At 42.2% G+C, this 23,396-nt stretch overlaps 1 protein-coding gene across 2 annotated transcripts in view; it reads right to left on the bottom strand.

Annotated features, from left to right (window-relative positions):
- hlcs (holocarboxylase synthetase (biotin-(proprionyl-CoA-carboxylase (ATP-hydrolysing)) ligase)) overlaps positions 1-23,396 on the bottom strand; it is a 47,512-nt gene that overhangs the window by 7,437 nt on the left and 16,679 nt on the right. For both annotated transcript variants that reach the window (XM_085288063.1, XM_085288062.1), the window contains exons 7-8: positions 2,744-2,811; positions 1,328-1,488 (exon numbers count right to left, since the gene is read on the bottom strand). In XM_085288063.1, the coding sequence (XP_085144189.1) occupies positions 1,328-1,488; positions 2,744-2,811 (229 nt within the window). The remainder of the gene's footprint in view (positions 1-1,327; positions 1,489-2,743; positions 2,812-23,396) is intronic.

Here is a 23,396-nt window from a genome sequence, read left to right as displayed (position 1 = left end):
TAAATACAATAAAGTTGCAAAAAATAGTTTCCCACCACAGGAAATTTATTTTGAGTGTCTTCATAGTTTTATTTTGGAGATACAGCAATTTTTATATACTGCAGGAAAAACAAAAAAATCCTATGATGCAAATTTGCAAAGAAAACAGCAGGTGCATCATTTCACTGTGGGAAGTGTTACGAACAGCTGATAGGAACGGCAAAGCGTGTTTCTGGAATATTATGTTTTTGTTCCTGCAAGCGCTTTTTATGCAATTTTTTCAAAGCTATATGTGGAACGAAACCGTGACCGAGGACAAGCTGATGGCATCAGATGTAAGTACAACTCCTCCGGTTTCATATGCAAAACAAATTATTGCGCTAGCTTACACGGTTCAGGTTCTACAGGGATTTAAAAATAGTTACACAACACGGAGCGTGCTGCTCTGACCGGCTTTAAAGGGTTAACAATAACTTTAAAAAAATAATATAAAATAGTGTGCAACACCACTGAAGTTTGTTTTTTTTAAACTCTCTTTTCAACCAGCGGCAGTCACTCTCCAAATAACTTCTGCTTAGCTTTCCGAGCTTCCCTCGGGTCCTCTTAATCAGCGGTCTCCAACCTTTTTTGCGCCACGGACCGGTTTATGCCCGACAATTTTTTCACGGACCGGCCTTTAAGGTGTCGCGGATAAATGAGGGAGGGGCTAATAATCGGCTCAGTCATTTTTAATGATCGTTGAAAGCCCAGATCGTAATCGTGATTAAAATTCGATTAATTGAGCAGCCCTACCTAAGGGTACATCTGTCACCATCTTACATGCTGTGATTGCAGTCACTGCCCAACTCTCTGTGAATGGGACTCATGGGCTTTGATCAGTGGTTGTTGATCAATGTCCATGATAATTTGCATATTAATGATCAATCACAGTTCATTCAGTGGTGCTGGTTTCAGTCATTATGCAAATGTCCTGTTTATAAGATTGGAAACCTGCAGTCAGCTGAGACTGAAGACGTCACCTGGATGATGATGAAATGTTTCTCCCACTGAAAACGTCCTGATGAACAGAATCAACTTTTGGGTAAATACTAGGCTAATGATGGGGGAACAAACACAGGGCATATGAGGAAAAACCTAAAAGAATGAATAAAATAAAACTTACAGTAAGGGCACAATCATCTTTTAGAACAATAGAAGAACATCTAAGCAGGAAAAAGGCCGTAACGCTGCAGTGCTTCGAATAAAATGCTTTTAATACAGTGACATTAACTGGTAGTAATGCTGTAATAAGAACATGGACTGCTAAACAGTTGGATGTCTTAATGTTATTATGGAGATATTGGGATACCTGATATCCAGGAAGTGAGCAAACAGCCTCCACTACAGCAAGAGCAACCAGGTGCTGCAGGAAGGGAATCCTCTGTCCGAGCTTGGAGTTCAGCTCAATCTGGACATTCAGAGTGAACATGGCACAACCCAGAGGGCTGAGCCAGGCATTCCTTCCCCGACCTACAGCACAAAGCACAAGCAGCAAGTTTTACCAAACACCTAAAGCATACTGTGAAATAGACTACCAGTCAGAAGTTTGGACACACCTTCTCATTTAATGTTTTTCTTTAGTTTCACACTGTTTACATCGTAGATTCTCACTGAAGGCATCATGAATGAACACATATGTAATTATGCAGTAATGAACAAGTGTGAAATAACTCTCAAAGCCAGCCTTTGCTTTGATTACTGCTTTGCTCACTCTTGGCATTCTCTCCATGAGGTCGTCGCCTGAAATGGTTTCCAACGGTCTTGGAGTTCCCAGAGATGCTGAGCACCTGTTGGCCTTTTTGCCTTCACTCTGCGCTCCATCTCATCCCAAACCATCTCCACTGGGTTTAGGTCAGGTGACTGTGGAGGCCAGGCCATCTGGCACAGACATCACTCTCCTTCATGGTCAAACAGCCCTCACACAGCCTGGAGGTGTGTTTGGGCTCATTGTCCTGTCCTGGCATGTGGCTGCAGGATGCTGTGGTAGCCATGCTGGTTCAGTTTGCCTTCAATGATGCTTTTCCTTAGTCGTGGTTTCTTAGCAGCTGTTTGACCATAAAGGCCTGATTCACACAGTCTCCACTGAACATGTAGAGATGTGTCTGCTGCTGCTCTGTGTGGCATCTATCTGAGCTCTGATCTGAGCTGCTGCTTGTGATTGTGATTCCTGAGGCTGGTGACTCGGATGAATGTATCCTCAGCAGCAGAGGAGACTCTTGGTCTTCCTTTCCTGGGCCGATCCTCATGTGAGACAGTTTCATCGTAGTCTTGATGGTTTTGCGACTCCACTTGGGGACACATTCAAAGTTTTAGCAGTTTTCCGACTGACTGACCTCCAGCTCTTAAAGTAATGATGGACTGTTGTTTCTCTTTACTTAGCTGATTGGTTCTCGCCATAATATGAATTCTAGCAGTTGTCAAATAGGCCTGTCAGCTGTGCACCAACCTGACTGCTGCACAACACAACAGATGGTCCCAACGTCATTAAGAACAAAGCAAAGGGTTACTTTAAATGTCTTATATTTTAGATTCCTCAGAGTTATTTATACATTTTCTCTTTGCTGCATTATTCTATATATCTAGCTTCATGTATTTGATGTCTTCAGTTTGTATCTACAATGTGGAAGCAGTAAAAATAAAGAAAAACCATTAAATAAGAGGGTGTGTCCAAATGTTGGACTGGTAGTCTACGTACAAAATGAAAATAAAAAATGAATGCACTGACCTCTTCCCTGGCTTTGTTGAGTAGCTACTACTAGTAAACCCATGTCTCTTGGTAAGTGTACAGTCAGCCTGAGGAGAGACAGAAATGTGTCAAAGTGTCTCTGTGGGACATGTTTCAAAAATTCTCTTATGAAGTGAGACACACAGAGCAGCGAGTTCCAACGTGTTTATTTTACTCGCAAGGAAGCAAAAGTAACACAGTGAACGTCTAACGAATGCAACTGCTCACCGGGGCAAACCTGGTGTTTCATCTATACACTTCTGTCACGGCCAGGGGATCAGCAGGCCGCTGACTAGTAGCGGTCTCTTTCTCTCTCTCGCCAGGGCGGAACTCATGGCGGGTTCACGCCCTCGGCCCACGCCCCTCTGAAGAGGAAACACCTGGGCCTCATCAGTGCAGCCAGCATTTAAGCCAGGGAGTGGCTTCTACTCATCGCTGGATCGTTGTGTGTGACTCGCGTCAGTGCAGCCCGGCTCTGAGCAAGTTCTCTTTCGTTTCCCTGCGCAAAACCTCTAACGTGTGTTTCCTTCTGTACATAGATCCCCTGGACCCGACCCTGCATTCCCCGAGTGGATTCCTGTTTTTTGTGAGTGTTTGGAGAGAGACTGGTCACGATAGGAGAGAGTCAGAAGAGGAGCAAGTGTCTTTTCCCTACCTGGATTTCCCCGGAGCCTTTTCCCTGTCACCGCTTTGTATATAGCACTACCCCTGTACTATTTGTATATACACCTGGTGGAACAGTAATAAATACCAACTGTGCCTCTGAGTCCTGCGTGTGAGTCCTCAAGCAAACCATGACACTTCCAGTGTTATCCTGGGAACAGATGTGTGTGACGCTCTTACAGAGAAACTTGGTGTGTTTGTACTGATTCCAACTGCTTTGGATAAAACACAGCAGAGGAGCCACAGCAGGCCCGTGCACAGAGACACGTTTCTTCAGCTTACTGTAAAGAGTGTTGTATAGCTGTAATCATTTTCTATAAGACCATCGGTGAAAGTGATATTCTGTGTCACACTAATGATGAATTCTCTTAATTCAGTCTCTCTACTAAATCCAACAATCTCACTAAATGTGTGTTTATTTTTCCCAACCTGGCCACTCCAAACTGAGATCCAGGACAGTGACCAAGAAGAATCCAATAACGTAAGTTAACTAATCATTTATATCAGCGGTCCCCAACCTTTTTTGTGCCACAGACCGGTTTATGTCTGACAATATTTTCATGGACTGGTCTTTAAGGTTTCGCGGATACATACAAGGAAAAAAAAAAACCAGCACCGGTACCAAAAACAAAGAAGATTTATTCATAACACATAGGAAAGGACCCAAAGAAACCAAGTTAACGATAAAAATGATAAAAAATAACGATAAAAACCAATAAAATCCCTGAAAACCATAAATTTCACACCCGAGTGTCAACTCTCGCAGCCCGGTACCAAATGACTCACGGAACGGTCCGTAGCCCGGGGGTTGGGGACCGCTGATTTATATGATGAAGGAATGATGCAAAATGGGATGAGTCGGACTACAGAGATGAGGTCAACAGACTGACTGAGACTGACTGAGTGGTGTTCAGTTAACAACCTCCAACTGAACACCACGAAAACTAAAGAACTTATCTTGGACTTCAGGAAGGGCAGAGCAGACCCGTCCCCACTTTACATTCACGGGAACTGTGTGGAGAGGGTACACTCCATGAGGTTTCTGGGCGTGCAGATCTCTGATGACCTCTCCTGGACTGCAAATACCACGGCGGTGGTAAAAAAGGCCGAGCAGCATCTCCACTTTCTGAGAGTGCTCAGGAGGAACAACCTGGAGGAGAGGCTGCTGGTGACATTTTACAGAGCCACCATAGAGAGCATCCTAATGTACGGCATAAGAACATGGTATGCAGGGTGCTCAGCTGCGGACAGGAAAGTACTGCAGAGGGTCATCAACACAGCCCAGAAGATCACTGGCTGCTCTCTGCCCAGCCTGGAGGTCACTGCAAACTCTCGGTACCTCAGCAGAGCTGGCAATATCATCAAGGACCACTCTCACCCCAGCAACCAACTGTTTGAACTATTACCGTCAGGCCGACGGTACAGGTCACATAAAACCAGGACAAACAGATTCAGGGATAGCTTCTTTCCCAGAGCTATCACCGTAGTAAATAAGCACCATACCGTCACTGCCATTATATTATGCTGCTATTCATACTGTCATTATATTATGCTGCTATCCTGTATATATCGTACTTACTATTGTTTGAGTACTTGCGATTGTTTTATTGTACTTTTTATATTTTACATTTATATTTATTATTGAATCTTGCACCAAGGGAGTGGCACTCCAATTTCGCTGTACTCTGTACAATGACAATAAAGGCTATTCTATTCTATTCTAAAATACTTTGTGCATGTGTACTTTAGATAAGTCTGATTAGATATAGATAAGAGCACTATATGAATGTGTGTGTGAATAGGAGAATGAGACTTGGACTCAATTTAGCAGAAATGTGCTGCAGGAGAACCACGTCAATACAAAAGGATACAGTTAAAACAGTTTTAACAGACAGAACTAAATAAAAGCAAGTTTGCACAGGTAGGTTCAGTTTTTAGGTCCAGTAGGAGAAAAACAGACCATGTGACCATGAAGGGGAGTGGACATGGTCAATAAATCTTGAACTGAAGCCTAAATTTCCAGTCCTATCTATGCTCTACACTCGTGCTTCCCTTCACCGTTCAAATGAAAGTCAGAATTTCAAATTTGAAAAGCACAGCCTTCCTCAGAGTGTCAGTATGTCTGGTCAGGGATTTGTTTTAAACAGCTCTCCTTAACCATGTGTCCATTACTGTTGGCTACAGTTCACACCAAACACTTATGTGTCTGGTGGCTGGGCCTTAGTCCATGGGGCCCGGCCGGGCACAGCCCATAAAAGGGAGATGGGCCCATCCTCCTGTAGGCCCACCACTCGCAGGAGGCACCGTGGGGGTCAGGGGCAATGTGTGTTGGAGGCAGAGGCGGAGCCAGACATTTGCAACACCCAGGGCTTAGCCCAAAAGGGTAGTATGCATGTGGGATTTTTTTTTTGGGGGGGTAGAAATGACTGAATGATTAATTGGCTCTGTTTTGAGTTTTGTTCAAAAAAAGAATGACTTCATATAGGGAAAAATATATATCACATATGCAGGACACCTTAAACTAGTTTTTTAATTAAGCAGCAAGGCGGAACAAAATCAGGGCTGTATCAAGACACGAGGACTAAACCCCAATTCAACCAGAGCCAGAACTGATCCGGAATTAAATCAGGACTACTGAGGACTTAATCAAGACAGAACCAGAATCAGAACTAGATGATAGTAGCACTAAAAATCATCATAGACCTGCACTACACTTATTTTTTAATTCTACCAAAGTCCACTATTTAGATTTAGAAAAGTTTATATAATTATTTAGCCTTGTTGTGTAAACAAGCTGCATAACTTAATAAATATAGAATTTGAAAAATAACAAACCTAAAAAGAAACACTAGGTACGAGATACATGAGGACCTATGATACGGTGATACTTTTGGTAAACAACCATTTGACTAACATGTGTGTCTCACCTGCTCTTGTTCATCTCTGTTCTGTCCTCATTCTCTCTCTCCCTCTCGCTCCCTCTCTGCTCCTCCATCTCCCTCTCTGTGCTGACAATCATCAAATATACAGCTGAAACCAGATATTTACTCTTCAGATAAAAACACTTTTTTTAATTGTAACGTCAAATCAGACTAAATGTTTATTTTTTAGATAAATATAAAAAACACATTTGTTAACTTTAAGAGTAAAGAGAGAAACTATCTGTATTTCTTAATTGCAAATGGCACCAAATTGTATTCAAACTGAGCCACACTTATGGAGCTCCACAGTTCTTTTCCTGGTGTTTTGGTTGACATGTCTTGATTTTCCCATGTCACAGAAACAGGCTCTGTGTTTTGCCTTATATGCATCCACAGCTGTGCCACCAGTTTACTCACATGGACTCTACGAACCAATCAGAAGCTTCTTCAGCTCAGAATGGAATCGTCTGGAGTTTTCTTATTAATTAACAATAAACTTAGTGTATATGTACTCCTAAATTTGATGAAAGTGATAAAAAATAGACAGCTCTGTCTCTCTTTATTCTGACATTTAACTAATTCAAAAGATATTTCAATATTTATTTATGCAAAACAAGTTTACTCTAAATTGATGTTGTACAGTAAAAATGTTTTATGTTTTCTCCCTAAAGTGTAAATATCTGGTTATAAATGTGAATATCCTGCTGTGTACTGAAATCCCTCTTGTTTTGCATAGAAATATACTGAACAACATACAAAGCATAATATATAAAATAACATTTACCTGAGTTTTTTCTTTGAAAGAAGCCTCTAATGTCCATTCTTATATTTCAGTACATAACTGAAACCGATTTAGTCGGGAGGGTAAGAACTGAGAATATGAAATAAACACGCGTAAGCTAAGACTCTCTAAAAAAATAGCATTTGTTCGGCTTTTCATTTCGCCATTTGTTGATTCACTTGAAGAGCGAGTAACGTAATATTGGTCAAGTGATCAGTTTGATATCAATCTTTCGTGATGCACCGTCATATTTACATTATTTATACGGTACGAATGATTTGCTTTGGTACCTGGTCAAACTTAAGCTCTCCTTAGTATGGCTGGCTGCGTTTCTCCAACAGCGCACTAACAGGCAGCAGCGGCCCCGCCCTCTCGCTCAGTGCCTGAGCTCGGATCATACCAATATCAGGGGGATTCATGCACAGTCGTAAATTCCCACAGTGTGCACTATGTGCTTCGAATATTGTGTGTACTTTTTGTTTTATACAGTTGTCAGCCAGGCATCTAACTATGAAAAAATTACACTCCAAAAGACCCCGGGCTTCTGACAAAACAACCCGGGCTTAAGCCCAGTAAGCCACCCCCACGCTCCGCCCCTGGTTGGAGGACGGCCCGGAGCGAGGCCTTGTCAGACCGATCCCCGGCTACCAAGAGTAGCAATTAGTACATGGAATGCATGTATAGTTGTGGTCAAAAGTTTACATACACTTGTAAAGAATATAATGGCTCTCCTGAGTGTCCCGTTATTTCTAAAACTCTGATTTTTCTCTGATAGAGTGATTGGAACAGATACTTCTTTGTCACAAAAAACATTCATGAAGTTTGGTTCTTAAATGACTTTATTATGGGTTAACAGAAAAAAGTGATCACATCTGCTGGGTCAAAAATATACATACAGCAACATGAATTAGCAATTTTGGTGACTTAGAAAGTTGTCAGTGAACTGAGCTTCATAGCATGGCCTCTTCACTTCTTGTGAGTGATTATGAGTGACTACAGCTGGTGACTTCTCTTAGGCCAGTTAAATAGGGCTCATTGGATACAAACACCCACAAACGCTAAAATGGGAAAGTCAAAGGAGCTCAGCATGGATCTGAAAAAGTAAATTATTGACTTGAACAAGTCGGGAAAGTCACTTGGGGCCATTTCAAAGCAGCTGCATGTCCCAAGAGCAACAGTGCAAACAACTGTTTGTAAGTATAAAGTGCATGGCACTGTTTCGTCACTGCCAAGATCAGGAAGAAAACGCAAGCTATCACCTGCTGCTGAGAGAAAATTGGTCAGGAGGGTGAAGAGTCAACCGAGAATCACCAAAAAGCAGATCTGCCAAGAATTAGAAGCTGCTGGAACACAGGTGTCATTGTCCACAGTCAAACGTGTTTTGCATCTCCATGGACTGAGAGGCTGCCGTGCAAGAAGGAAGCCCTCGCTCCAAAAGTGGCACCTTAAGGCTCGACTGAAGTTTGCTGCTGATCACGTGGACAAAGATAAGACCTTCTGGAGGAAAGTTCTGTGGTCAGAAGAAACAAAAATCGAGCTTTTTGGCCACAATGTCCAGCAATATGTTTGGAGGAGAAAAGGTGAGGCCTTTAACCCCAACAACACCATGCCTACAATCAAGCATGGTGGTGGGAATATTATGCTGTGGGGCTGTTTTGCTGCCAATGGAACTGGTGATTTACAGAGAGTCAACGGGATAATGAAGAAGGAGGATTACCTTCACATTCTTCAACATAACCTAAAATCATCAGCACGAAGGTTGGGTCTTGGGCACAGTTGGGTGTCCCAAGAGGACAATGACCCCAAACACACATCAAAAGTGGTAAAGGAATGGCAAGTCAGGCTAGAATAAGTGTTTTAGAATGGCCTTCCCAAAGTCCTGACTTAAACCCCATTGAAAACGTGGACAATGCTGAAGAAACAAGTCCATGTCAGAAAGCCATCAAATGTAACTGAACTGCACCAATTCTGTCAAGAGGAGTGGTCAAAGATTCAACCAGAAGCTTGTGGATGGCTACCAAAAGTGCCTAATTGATGTGAAAATGGCTAAGGGACATGTAACCAAATATTAGCACTGCTGTATGTATATTTTTGACCCAGCAGATGTGATCACTTTTTTCCATTAACCCATAATAAAGTCATTAAAGAACCAAACTTTGTGAATGTTTTTTGTGACAAAGAAGTATCTGTTCCAATCACTCTATCAGAGAAAAATCAGTTTTATAAATAACGGGACACTCGGTAGAGCCATTATATTATATTCTTACAAGTATGTAAACTTTTGACCACAACTGTATGTATGAATGACATAATGCTTTTAGACTATAAGTCACATTGAACAACACATCCATAAAAAACTTAATCTATGACACATTTATGGCCTTTATCTAGCTCTCATCAATCCTCAGTTAAATGCACAAGCATGTGCTTGGACTGTGGGAGGAAGCCAGAGCAACCAGAGAGGAGACTCAAACACACCAGGACAGCAGGCTAGCCAGCAGCCTTCCTGCTGGGAGGTGCTACTGCTCACCACTGCACCACCATGCTGCCCAGAAGTCTTGTAATTTGGCCTGGGGACAAATAAAAAGAACACTTTTCTTCTCTGAGTTTCACTGTTGTTTCACTGACCCGAGCACTTTTTTCTATGCTCTTCATATGTTTGTATCATTTCAATACTTGGGGTTAGTATACTGCCATTACATTTGGTATGTAAACTGGAGCAAGCGGGGCTCGACCACACCAACCTTCCGATTAGCAGGTGACCTGCTTTCCCACCTGAGCTACAGCCACCCACAAAAATTTAAGAAGATGAATTTATATGGACTGCATACCCAGGGAAAAGCATTGACCTTTACGCAGCAGCAGAATCGTTTTCAGGAGCTCCGCTGACATCCCAACCACAGCCAGGCAGCAGGTCATTGGTACAATGAAGCTGAACATTTACTCTGCAAGGTTCTAATCACTGATCCAAGCACTGTGTTTACATTCAGCTCCAAATGCAATTAAAGCTCAGTCACTGACTCAAGGCAACTGTTGGTCAGTGAATACAGACTGAAGCAGCACACTCTTTCTGCTGTTGTAATGCAAAGTTGGTGTGAGGTCAATCAAGCTTAAGCTCAGTCCCAGTGAGAGGGTTTCCCAGCTGTGCTTAGAGCTTTGTAGCACGCTGCCTGTAAGAAGTGTTTCCAGCTCAGGGACGTGTGAGAGGACAGGCTGTGTAACCTCCACTGTAACCTATATTAGCAATGAATTCATAGGCCTTTAGGCTCATAGCCAAGGTCATTGGTACAGGTGATTATGATATATGTTGTAGGACAGACATAATAGTGACAGGGCCTCGTATGAACCCCCAAGCAAAATTTACGTCAGTCTTGAAAGGATATCTTTTGGATATGATGAGCTGACAGTAAAGAGGAGGAATGTAGCCGAATCTTTTCCCCTGTTTTAAAGACACGTTTGTTTCGGATCACAGGGGTTTTCAAACCCTTTGTCATCGCTGCAGTGGTGATTTGAAAAATGTTGCCTCATGCTGGAGTTAATGCATTCACAAGATTTTCAGAAAACTGTGACTTTGACCTTGAGCTGGAGGTTATTGAAATTCACATTTTTAGTAGATACACCTCTGGTGTCAGTTTCAAAATGCTACGTTGCCTCATTCTTGAGTTGTTGCCTTCACAACAGGTGGGTGTCCATGCTGCCTGCCCACCTGCCCGTTGGGTGATGAATACAGCCAAACAGCCTCTTAAGGCTGAGGGGTAAAAACAGGTGACAGCACACATTTTAATAATGTTTCTGGTGCCCAATAACTGGCACCATGTGCTCACTTCTAAAAGGTCTTGAAAACTGATATTAGTCTGTGACATCATCACAGACTAATATAATATATTTGTATTTAAATGAAGTTGCAGTCGAATGGTTAAACCACGACACCAAATAATTCAGTAATTCAGAGTGGGGAGGGCTGGAAGTGGCTGAACCAGAATTAGTTTGTAAAAATGGTGCAACTTCAGTGATGTGGAACTGGTTTGGTGTTTGTCCGTCAGATACCCACCAAAGCACATTTGTTTCGTAGAACATGCAAGTGGGCCGTCGTTATTGCCGTATTTGTCGGACTAAGGGGCTTGTAAATCTGGGAGTAATCTGGGTCCTAAACGCCGTCCCATTCTGGTCCCAAAGTCAAACGAACACTGCAGCATCACTGAGAGTTAAAAACTGTCTAAATTCTTTCATCTTTAATAAAACGATCAGCATTGCTGCTTTACCAGGTGTAACTATGAAGTTTAACATCCAGGCATCCATGAAAACCGAATTTATTACATTTAACGGTGTTAGACGTTAGCAGGAAGTTAGCGGAAGTTAGCTCGCTAGCTTCCACCTAAGCATGATATAGCATGTTCTGACTGAGAGATTTCTGAAACAATTCAAACGTACAGCTCTGCTATCACTTCCAACATAAATGAAAACAGAAAACTAAACAGCAGTGACGTTTGTAGGGTTACTGAAGTTGGGCTAGCTGGTATATAATGATCTGCTACGTGATCGCTAGCGACACAGCTATGTTAGCATAGCATAAACACAGTGAAGCTGGAGGATGAATGCTAACTTTATTCCACTCGATAAAAGTTAATGTGAAGGTTCCCGATGGTTAGAGACAAATGCAATCTCATGGCAGGATGCTGTAAACGGACCAAACTTCAGTCAGGAGAACAACTGAGATAATCCATCCACAATACGAGGTTAGTCATTAATATACTGCAACAACATGGGAATAGAGCAGCTGTGATAGAATACAGCATTAATGAATCAATGGTACAGAAGTGGAGGAAGCAAGAAGAATGAGTTGAATAAAGTTTGATTTATCTGACTGCTTTGTTTCGTTTAATATGCCTTATAATCCCGTGCACCTTATGGTCCGAAAAATACGTATTTGACCTTTTTATTTGGCACACTGCAGTTTAATGTTGCAAAGCACCTCTTTTTAACTTCAGTGGATATTATACATGGTTATGCTCAGGATATGTCGGCCCATTTCTACTGGAAATGCCTTTTGGTTAAGCTTTCAGCAAGGAATTTGCATTTGCACTGTTAAATTTTTATATAGCTTTAATGCACATAAAACAGCTGCTTGTTTAAATTAAAATAAATGGATGGGTTTTTTGCGCTAGTAAAGTTGTGGAGTTGTATTTTATCTCACATCAATTATATTGTCACTTATATCGTTATCACAAATTTTCAAATATATATCGTGATAAATATTTTTGGCCATATCGCCCTGCTCTATAAAGCAGCACATTTGACACACAGAGAGAGGAGGAGCACGCTCTGAACTCTGTTTGGGCGGCAGCCGAGCCGAGGGGGTCACCCTCAGACCCCGTAGGTAGGTCAGGAGGATAAACGGCCGCCACCCGAGTCATCCTGTGATGAGGAGCTACATGCCATCTTTCACACACAGCTATGAGGCAGCAAACAAAGAGAAGAGTGGAGTCTGGTTTTTACTGAACAGCTTTCACGTCCATCCAAACCACGGCTGTGTCCTAAAACACACACGATGAAGCCTTTCCAAACACAGATTATTGCATCCTCCAACGTTGCCACCAGCCGCCCAGGTCCACATCACTCACCACTTACTTCCCAGATTAAAGCATCCCAGATGAAAAGATTATTCCTGCCATCAATGCTCATTTTAAAAAAAGGATTTGCAGTAGATAAACGTGTTTGCATTGATGCTGGTGCAGCAACAAAGGGATGATCAATAAGGGAGGACAAACTAATCTGTAAATGTGATTAATTGAGCTAATCCTGTATACTCTGGTGCAGCAGAAATTATCATTTCCAAATAGCATTATTGGAAGTGATCAATGAGAGAGGGCTGCTCCATTACTAGCGGCCAGCTGAGGCACCAACGACCTTGCCTTGCTGACTGCCTGGTGTGGAAAGGCCAGCAATGCTCAACAATCCATTAGAGTCAGCGCCTTAAAATGAATGGGATGCAAATCAGTCTGTACACAGCATGTCACAATGGAGCGTGTTTCTGGTACATAAAGAGCACGTTGGACTACGCGACTCTACCTGTAGCTAGCTTTTACCTTCAGCTTGATTTCAGAGTCTGGAGTTTATCTTCCTTTGCACTCACACACTGCAAACTCGTGTCTGCTGCATGCTTTAAATGGATACAACAGACACGGGTTTGCAATCAAGAACCAAAGAAGGCGATTTGCTCCATGCACAGCTATGGGCTTCACACACAGTAGTGTAGCACATACACACCAACTGACCTCCTCTGCAGGTTTGGTGCTGTTTTGACTTCATCACTGAAACACACTTTTGCATGCCTTCGTCATCACTGTGTAAAGCGTGACCTAAGTGGCGCTGTGTGGGAACAGCTAATTGCAGCTGACCTCTGCTTAAACTTAAACTTAAAGACCCTCCAGTGGCTCCTCATTTCTGTTTCTGTCATCACTGACTAGTGCAGCCATCGTTTTTGTTCAGAATCATCACAGAGAGCCTGATAAGTATTTCTTTAAGGAACACCGAGCTTCTTGGTGCCACCATCTTTCCTGCAGGATGGCTTGCGTTGCACTGGATTCCGCAGCACAGGACTGAGTCAAACACGCCTCCATATGTTTCTCCAAATACGACGCGGAGGACGTTTAGGCATCTGCTTCCAATTTTTTATAATTGCAGGTGGAGCATGCAAGGTCAACTAGGGCAATTTGATTTTTATGGTCTAACCTGTTGCCACAGAAGACGAATCCATGTTGTTTCCACCACAGCCGTTGTGCAGCATGTACTGTTCACAGGAAACAGGACCTCATCCCACACACACACACCGTTAGCCTGGAAGTTCGATTGCTTGTCCAAACAAATGGTGAGTGGACAACTGGAAAAACAATCTCGTAAGGTTGTTTTTTTTGTTCACAGAATTTTCCTATTTGTGTGACTCTTACACCAAAACACCATTTTCTAACATTATTTACGGAGGCTGCAATTTCACAGTAGTTTTTACGAAGCCAATGGTTTTAAACTGGGTTATTCAAAAATACGTTTCACAGAACAATGAAAACTGACTCTTTATGACCACAAGTGCAAATCCACTACTGCTTCTCTTCATTTATGCATGTCAGTTTTTGACTGAAAAATAAGGGAAATATAATACAAGAGCAAAAAGTGGACCCTTGGGTTTTCATGTCCAAGTTCTTACAAAGACGTGAACATGTAGTCAGTGTTGCTGCAGACCCAGGGATCAAGTTCAGCACAGCAGGAAAAGAATCATTATGCTCTCCAGGCTAGCTGAGTGGCCTCTCGTAGTCTCTCATGTTTTCCACCAATAAACACTTCAGCACGTTAACAAACCTTAACAAAACACCAACTGCTTACTGATATGCCCACCAGTCCCATCAACGCTCACACTAAAAATCAACTATGAGGAAAATAATGACAGGAAACAGCATACGACTCGAGCGGAAGATTTGATTAGAGCAAGTCCAATGTCACAGTCTTACAATGCAGGTTTGCAATGGTTAAACAGTTCGTGTTTTCATGTTCACTTCTTCTTCTTTTTATTACTTAAGTTACTGTGTCGTGTTGTACGTAGCGCCGATGTGGGATAGTTTTTCAGTTTCATTGTACTATTGTACTATGTATGACTGTGCAATGACAATAAAGAGTTATCTTATCTTTAAACTTTTACTCCTCTTATTTACAGAAAAATCCAACAATCAGATGAAACCCTGTGAGCAAGCATTTGGCAAAAGTAGGAAGGAAAAACTCAGTTTAAACAGGAAGAAACCTCCGGCAGAACCAGGCTCAGTGCCAGTACCCGGCCCACAGCTTACGTGTAAAACAGCTGTGCAGATGTGAAACCGGTCATTTGATCTACACTTGAGAGTGGTGTGTGTGTGTGTGTGAGATCCTGTGTGAGGGTGTTGTGCGTCGTGGTTGGGTCTGCTGTTGCGAGAATGTCTCAGCAGCCTCCCTGATGCTGCGGGGTAGCAGGTATATGTGTACATTTCTAAATAGTTCATTGGTACATTCACTCTGGGTTCGGTTGCACTGTCTCCTCGCGGGGTGACTCACAGAGTTAGCCCGTACATGTGGAAGATGAAATGGGCTGGAGAGATAGCCTCGATATGATAGAGAACGGTTACATTGTAACCTTGGTTCTCTGACTGAGAAACTAACTCTCCACCTTCAGGCCACTCGGAGACATGTGCCGATCAAACCATCACCGGTTTCACATCTGTGCAGCTGTTTTATATGTAAGCTGTGGGCCGTGTCCAGGCTAGCTGGAGTGTCTTAAAGAAGTTTCCACACACCATGACCCAGCGGGGGTCATACCCCATACATGTGGAAGATGTAACGGACTCGAGAGATAGTGTCTCATTCAGAGAACCAAGGTTACAGTGTAACCGTACGACCTACTGATCTCTCTCTATACCCCCCCCCCCCAAAAAAAAATATTAAAGCTTTTGTTAAAATGTAAAAAATGTCAAACTAACACTCAAACTGCTGAGGAACAAGTAAATAAAAGAGCACATTTTCACACTGAAACAAAGGTGACATAATATCAGTGAGACTTTCATGTCATTTCCCAACAGAACACATCTTCCCACGTACAACCCCTCCCTTTAATAAAAGTCTATAAACAAATTCAAAAGTGAAATTAAAAGAGAAACTGCAGTGTGAAGCTTCTCACTGACACACAATGAGATTCCAGTGTGGTGTGAGCTTGTGAGAACACCGTCCTGTGTCTCAGTGCTGACTGTAATTAGCTGCTCACAGCCAGACAAAGCATTAATACCCTGAACAAACACACAGCCTGCCAGCCATTGAGCCTCAGCTTCAAGACTCTTCATTCAAGCAGCTAAACCTGCGTTTTCATCAGCTATTCAGTTTGAGGCAGCGCTGACCAGCAGGAACTTTGCTTTCAGACCGTCTGTGTCTATTAGCATTTGTGGCAATGCATAATCCTCCTTCTGACAGAAGAAAAGCTCGGTCATTGTCACTTCAAAGGACTCTAATATCTGAAATTCGTCTCTTCAAACTTTTGTTAAACAAACACAACTGCGAGAAATGAGAGACCAGTCCCTTAATATCCTCACTAATCCATAAAGCTGAGGTTTCTTATCATGAACAATAAAACATCAGGAACAACAATATATCTGTGCAAAAATACTCAGCTAGCCAAACAAAGTAAATCAGTGTCTGGAAGCTCGGGCAGACTACAGCTGCAGCTCTAGTTTAAACACACGTTCTCGCCTCTGTAACCACCGACTCTGTTATTCACTCAGGTCTGAACTGCATACAAGTATTTCTTACTTTTTATGATCAGCATGTTTTGATTATGACCTGAACAGTGCAAAAAAACTCATATTAACGGTTAAAGAACAAACCTGGATCACAGCATGTTCAAACAACATGTGTGTGAATGGCTGTGGGACAGTAAGCTTTAATGTTTCAATGGGTCCAGTTCCAATTTCACTGCTCTGATGATCAGAAATAAACAGCGTAGGTTTCGCTAATTCGAAGAAAGTCCGGATGTGCTGAGTTTTGTTCGTAGCATACACCCCTCACATCTCACTCCCATTTTGTAAACCTTCCCTTTCACTCTTGCTGCGATCCTTCTGACCACTCGTCTCCACCCTGTCACTCCTACATGTTCTCCACAGCCCTCACTTACTTCTCTGCCACTCCTGACTTCCTGATGCAGTACTCAGTTACTTTCTTGGCACCATATTGCCAACAGTTTTGTTAAAAATTCCACCGCTCCCTCTCCTAAACATCTCCATATCTCCACAAAAAGCGAGAGCGAGTCCAATCACAAGTGATACACCATGAGCCAGCAGCCAGAAGGAAGAGGAGAAATGCCCGAGAAGATGAGCAGCCTCAAGCAAAAGAGAGACTGAGGAACGTCACGCTGATAAAATAAAAGGCGGATGACACCTCAACACAGTATTCTGGTAAGCACATGAGAGCGATAAGGACGACGTGAAGCTTTCTAGGCCCAACTGAGAGACAGACTTACCAGTGTGAGGAGAACAGAGCAGATTTTTTTCCCCTGGGACCAAAACCAGACCGACAAATGCAGGAAGCTAGATTTCCATGTGGTTTAGATCTTGAAAGTTCCACAGCTGAAGAGCTGGTGGTTACAGAAGTAACCACCAGCTCTTTTCTCCCGCTGGTTCACCAGGAACCAGCGGGAGAAAAGAGCTGCTGAAAAGAAGATGGATAAACTGGGAAGCAAAACCATAACTTGATACCTTGGGCTGAAAAAAGGCAAGATTGAGGGGAGGTTCAGACACAACACCTTGCCAAGCCCCAGAAATGAGCTACACCTGAAGTACAGGGGCGCCTGTTTAGCTCAGGCGACCACATGCTGTATGGCTGAGGGTGGACTTGCAGCCCTTTGTCGTATGTCTTCCTGTCAGTCTTCACTGTCCCGATCTAATAAAGCTGGAAAAAGGCCCAAAAAAGGTAAATGCTGGATACATGCTGGGAAATCCCGTCAACCATTGCTACAGGTCCTCTGAGTCACTGGGTCCAAGCCAAAAAAAAAGGATTTGGGTGAAGGGGCATAGAACGGGAGGTTATGGCTGCTGTTTAGAAGAAACCATCAGGAATTAAAGATAGGCTAGCTGCAGGTCGCAGCAGATGGCCCCGCCCCTCCCTGAGCCTGGGTCTGCCGGAGGTTTCTTCCTGTTAAAAGGGAGTTTTTCCTTCCCACTGTCACCAAAGTGCTTGCTCATAGGGTCATATGTTTGTTTTGTTTTTTTTAAGAGTAGGCCTACCGTACAATATAAAGCGCCCTGAGGAGACTTGTTGTGATTTGGCGCTGTATAAATCAAACTGTCGCTGCTGCACCACCCAAAGATGTCCTTGGATTAAAAAAGTGAAGCATCTAGGAAGGGTGGCCCTCGCCTGATGAGGACTCATCTGACGGCCCACCTGGTAACAGCTAAGGTCTGAAAGATAAACTTCCTTTGCAGTTTAGAATCACACAAACACACAGTTGTGATCAAAGGTTTACAGACGCTTGTGATAATTTGGGGTCAATCAATGAACTGTTCTTTGTGGACAGCATACACTGTGTGCAGTGTGAGTGGAAAGCACTCTGCTGGCAGCAAACAGTAATTGTGATTTCTTGTTGATAAAACTTTCAGGTAAATTTTCAAGTATGACATCACCATAAATGATGGTGGATATGAAAGCTCACTTTTTTTATGCCAGGCTCATTTTCTATCCTCCATTTATTCTACGTCCAGGAGCAAAACGTAGCTTACCGTGAAAAACAACATCTACAGCTGTGTTCATCGATGCAACAATTAAAAAACACACTGTGTGCTGCTCTAACACTTCACCTAAATATATTCAGAATTATGGTATCAATCCCTTTTCAATATTATAACATATGAATATGCATAAACATTCTGAATAAAATTCACAGGTTAATGAAGATCAAACTATAAAGACGTGACTGAAGTGCTCAAGACAGAAACCATCTAAAAAAAGCTTCTGACAGTCTGGACTGATGAAACCACGATTGTAGTTTTAGCCGAACGAAGGGAAGTAAAAGCTATGGAGAAGCTATGTTGACGAGATTTTCTTTTATTTAGAAAAGAACCAAATAAGATGAAAACGTCTGTTTCATTTGAAAAAAAGGCAGCGACACAGTGGAAGCCCAGATGTGCCATTTTGATTGGGATGTGTATTTTTACACATCTGTGTGCACAGGAAGCTTTTTGAAAGATTTGTGAAGCTGAACTTGTATAAATGATCACTTTTTACTCAGGTTTGGATGCATTTGTAGAGCTGTTTTCATTGTAGTCAGATTGCTTTGTATGGACTGAAGCACACGGACTTTTTTCTTATACAGTGCTTTTCTACTAAGCACCATATACAACTTCATTCACAGCCATTCATACAAGCAGTTTTTTCTATGCTTTGTCTTACTGAAGTGTTTTCTATCTAACATGAACATAAAACTATAGCAGGCAGGGATCAAACCAGCAGCTCTGTGATCAGTAGATGTTCTACCTGAGCTACGGCCTCTTGTGAGTCCTCAAAAATGACACACAAAAGTAACTGTCACTTTAAGCTTGTGTATCAATCCATGCACATTTGTAACACGTCTCAACTCAAAGAAAAATGGTGTTTTTCCAGTGGCCAAGTCAGTCACATGATCACAACAAACGGGGAGCAACTGAAGGTGCTGTAATAAAGATCTATCAGAGCATCTCCGGGCAGGAAATGCAGTATTTGGTGATGTTGTGGGTTCTACACTTCATTCATCTAATTATTGACACAAATCCTTACATTTAAATTTGTTACTTCTTCCAGTGACCTCTGAGCCCCTCAAAGATGTCTGTGATCCCTAAACATCTTCTTATTAAATTCAAGCTCAAAGTCTTCAATCATGTCATGGTTGTTTGATATAAAATCCACTGTTGATGTAGTTTTTTTTTAACCTGAGCACACAGAAGAGCTCTGAACAGTAGTGATGTGCGATACCACTGATTTCCTTTCCGATCCGATACCAAGTAATATTCAGGGTGGTATCGACGACACTGATCCGATACTTTGTACAAAAACTTATTTTATTTATTGTATCTCAAATTATAGCATCATAATGATTACAGGACATCAGATTACTTGTTCTTATCACGTAATAATGCAGAGTTCATCATATAGAAATAAAAATCCTGAAGTTGTGGCTATTTGAACACGTTGCCTGCCTGCAGCACTAAAGGACTCCATGAGAGACGTCTGTCTCCCCTAGCAGCACCTGTCCTTCTCCTCCTCTTCAGTTCGCCTCAACATTACCCTCGTCATATTCTGTGATACGATTTACTCTGAGGTGTTTGACGAGGCCAGTGGTGTTGTCACAGCACCTCACTTTCTTGCCACATGTATCGCAAACCACGTCTCGGCTGTTTGTGGATGTAAAACACGTCCGCACATGACTCCAGTTACGCTCAGCCATTGTTGTGAGTGCGCACGCCAAGGGGCTGCCACATTTATACAGCCATATTTCGCACATGACTATGAAAGGCGGAAGAGGAAGTAGTTCCTTCCAATTGTAGACGATCCGAATGATATAGGTTATTTCCACTGTGTTCCTGTTAATGATAAACTACAAATTTACCCTAAATTACTAAAATATCGATATTTTAATGTGAGAATCGTTTCTAGAACATAAATGATTGGTATCGGAGAAATCGATATTTCAGGATTGATCCGCACATCACTACTGAACACAGAGCACCTTGGGACCAATGAGCCAACAGATGAAGACAATGCTGAACCTCTAAGGTTCAGTAAAGGGAGTTAAAGGATACGTCATCTGATGGCAAAGCAAAATTATCACCAGATGAACAGATGCAACAGACAAAATGAAACGGCTGATGTGCCACTGAAAAAGCAGAGACTGCTTTCTAATTGAAATCTACTTTAAAGTAACTGAAAGTTGAAGAGCTTGAGGAAAACAAAGTCCCCACCAGTTTGTGTTGAACTGGAGAAAGCCTGATCCATGGAGGCTCCAGACCAGTTTACCCATGTTTCTCTACAACTGTTTAAAACTGTCAGTTCTCCCCCCTCAAAAAGTGGTTTTCTCTTGAAATAATAAGGATCACGACTACTTAAAAAACACGAATGCTCGGAGAAATAGAACAGGCATTCCTTAATAATAACATTAATCAAGGCCACTCCAGAGAAACATCTGGAAACTCAAACATTAGCAGTGAAATCAAACTGCAGCAACACGTTTGGGGTTGTATGGCCTACTTATTCACCCCGCTTTAGTTTCTGCATAAGCTTAATGACAACACTGTCTGTTCCAATCAGCTCAGCGCTGCTCTACGATCCATTTTTCAAACTTTATGACAGTTTTAATTGCTCCCACCTGCTGCCTCATCGACCCGCTCAACAGCCACTTTCAGTCACATGTGTGGATGCAGACAAAGAAGTCTATTAGGTGCAACTTGCCTTTGCTCCAGTGAGGTCACTTGGGCATTAAATTAGTTCCAGCCCAGTTCCAGTACGAAACACTACATGCATTTGAAAACTTTGTCTTATCTTTTTTCTCTCTCCGTTGTTTGCTGTCAAATGTTCATAAAGAGGCACTTTGACCAACTAGTGAGTGAACATCATGGAGAGACTGACATCCAGTGGTCTGTCCTCCATTATCCCTTTGCTTATTCAACATGTATTGCATGCATGCATGACATGCATATATGCATGTGCAAGGTTGGCGGTCTGGGCCTTGTTAAAGCTGTGTCTGCACTGTAAGATGTATTTTTAGTGTATAACTAACAGCTGATATTAAATGTCAGCACAGTTAGTGCAGTGTTGTTAGCCAGGGATTGATTCCTAATCTCAGTCAGGTCACAAGAGAGCGAGTGAAAAGCTTTGACTTAAACTATAAGCCACAACACTGGAAGCACTGGCAACTCCAAAAAACAGCATGTTGGGTCCTGGTAATCATGCTGATATTACTATGATAGTACCACTCACCTAATCTTTGGTCCAAAAACAACACACACCTCATTGCCATGTCAACCCCCCCCCCCACATGTGTGCTGCAGAAACCAATGAGCCCAAGGTGTTATCTTGACCTCCAAAGTCCCCAGACTTCAGTTTGACTGAGCATGCACAGGATGTGCAGGTACATCTGATCCACAATCTGGCATACCCCACAGCACACCAGCAAAGCTTCAGTGCCCATGTCTGCAGGCAACATCCAAACTGAGCTACACACAAAACTAGCTGGTGGTTTTAATGTTAGCTGCATGGGTGTATTCTGTGCAAACCATCATGACAGAAAAAACATGCAGTCAGAGTTTAAAGGAAGTACACTCTGTCTTAATTCTAAGCTTTCATGCATATGCTTAAATTATTTAAATCTAACCTCAGATGTAAAACTGTGTGTTTTACATCTGACGTTAGATTTAAATCCTTTTTGACTTAACAAAAGTTCAGCCAAATGCAGAACACATGCATGAACCACGTGAAGCAGAAATAACTTGAAGTAATCCTTTTCTGTACGACTTCAGTCTTTCACATGACTGCCCAGGCCCTCTGGCTGCAAAACAAGGTCAAACCATCATCGCTCTACCACTGTGCTCACCACTGGCACCATTGGTGTTGGTGCCGGTACGCTGTTTGGTTTCCACCAAACGTGCTACTGTGCATTACGCTCAAACATCTCATATTTGGTCTCGTCCATCCAAAGGACACTGGTACAGAAGTATGGTCGTTCGTTCAGGTGCAACTTCGTGAGCCTAAGCTGTGGTGTGGTTCTTTTTACAGAGAAGAGGATTTCAACCCTTCCAAAGAAGCCCAACTTGTTAAATCTTTCTCTAATGGTACTATAATAAACTTTAATATGCTACCTGATACCTGTAGAGTCTGAGATGTTCTCTGAGTGTTTCATGGTCTGAGACTAGGGTGACATCGGGTTGTCTCCTCTAAAGACTGGCAGCTGTATTGAATGTCTTCTAATTGTAAATAGTGTTTTGTACCGCAGATTGTTTGCAAATGGCCTTCTATCGCTTCCCAGAAGAGAGTTACTTTTTAAGATCATTGCTGGCCTTTTTCCTCCTTGTGTTAACACACCTCACTCGACCAGCAAACTGCCAAAACTCCTGCTTTTATAGCAGTGCTCACACTGATGATGATCAATTAATGCATTTGATTAGCAATTAGCGCATCTGATTTCTGGCTGCTACTTACCCTCTTAATGCCTATTAGGCTTGGACATGTAATAGGACGTTATTAGGTTTTCACACATTGCTTCTACATTTTGACAAAATTAGTGTCAGATAAACACTGACAGCTGGGACAGACTACAGCCCCAAGCATGAACAAAAAGACAATGAATAGAAATAATGACATGTGTGATGTGTTGGTGTTCATCTGATAAATATTGACATACATTTCAAGACCTGCTAGGGACCAGAAGATATTGTCATTATTTTTGTGATTTAAAATGTAATCTAAAGGTTCTGTACTTTCTATGACTACTTGCTCCTGAAAATTTGGGTTTGCCATCAAGAATTCTAAGCAAGGTTGGAAGAAATATCCATTTTCTCTCTTAAATATGCAAATTTGTGCATCAACATACCCTGAAATCCATTTACCAATTTAGCCAAAAAAAGACAACCCTAACCATGGATTTCTCTGGGATTGATGTGTTTGGCTCAGTAACAAGAAAAGATTTTCAAACCATGTTTGAATTTCCATGTAAAGACCTGATCTCACTTTCCACATACGAGCTTGTATATGAATTTACAGC

This window comes from Mchenga conophoros, linkage group LG10 (assembly GCF_057382185.1).
Source record: "Mchenga conophoros isolate Kocher_MC1m ecotype Shallow Benthic linkage group LG10, M_conophoros_male_GT1.1, whole genome shotgun sequence".
NCBI lineage: Eukaryota > Metazoa > Chordata > Actinopteri > Cichliformes > Cichlidae > Mchenga > Mchenga conophoros.
Note: the sequence above shows the minus strand (reverse complement) of the source record. Positions and strands in the feature narration are given on the sequence as shown.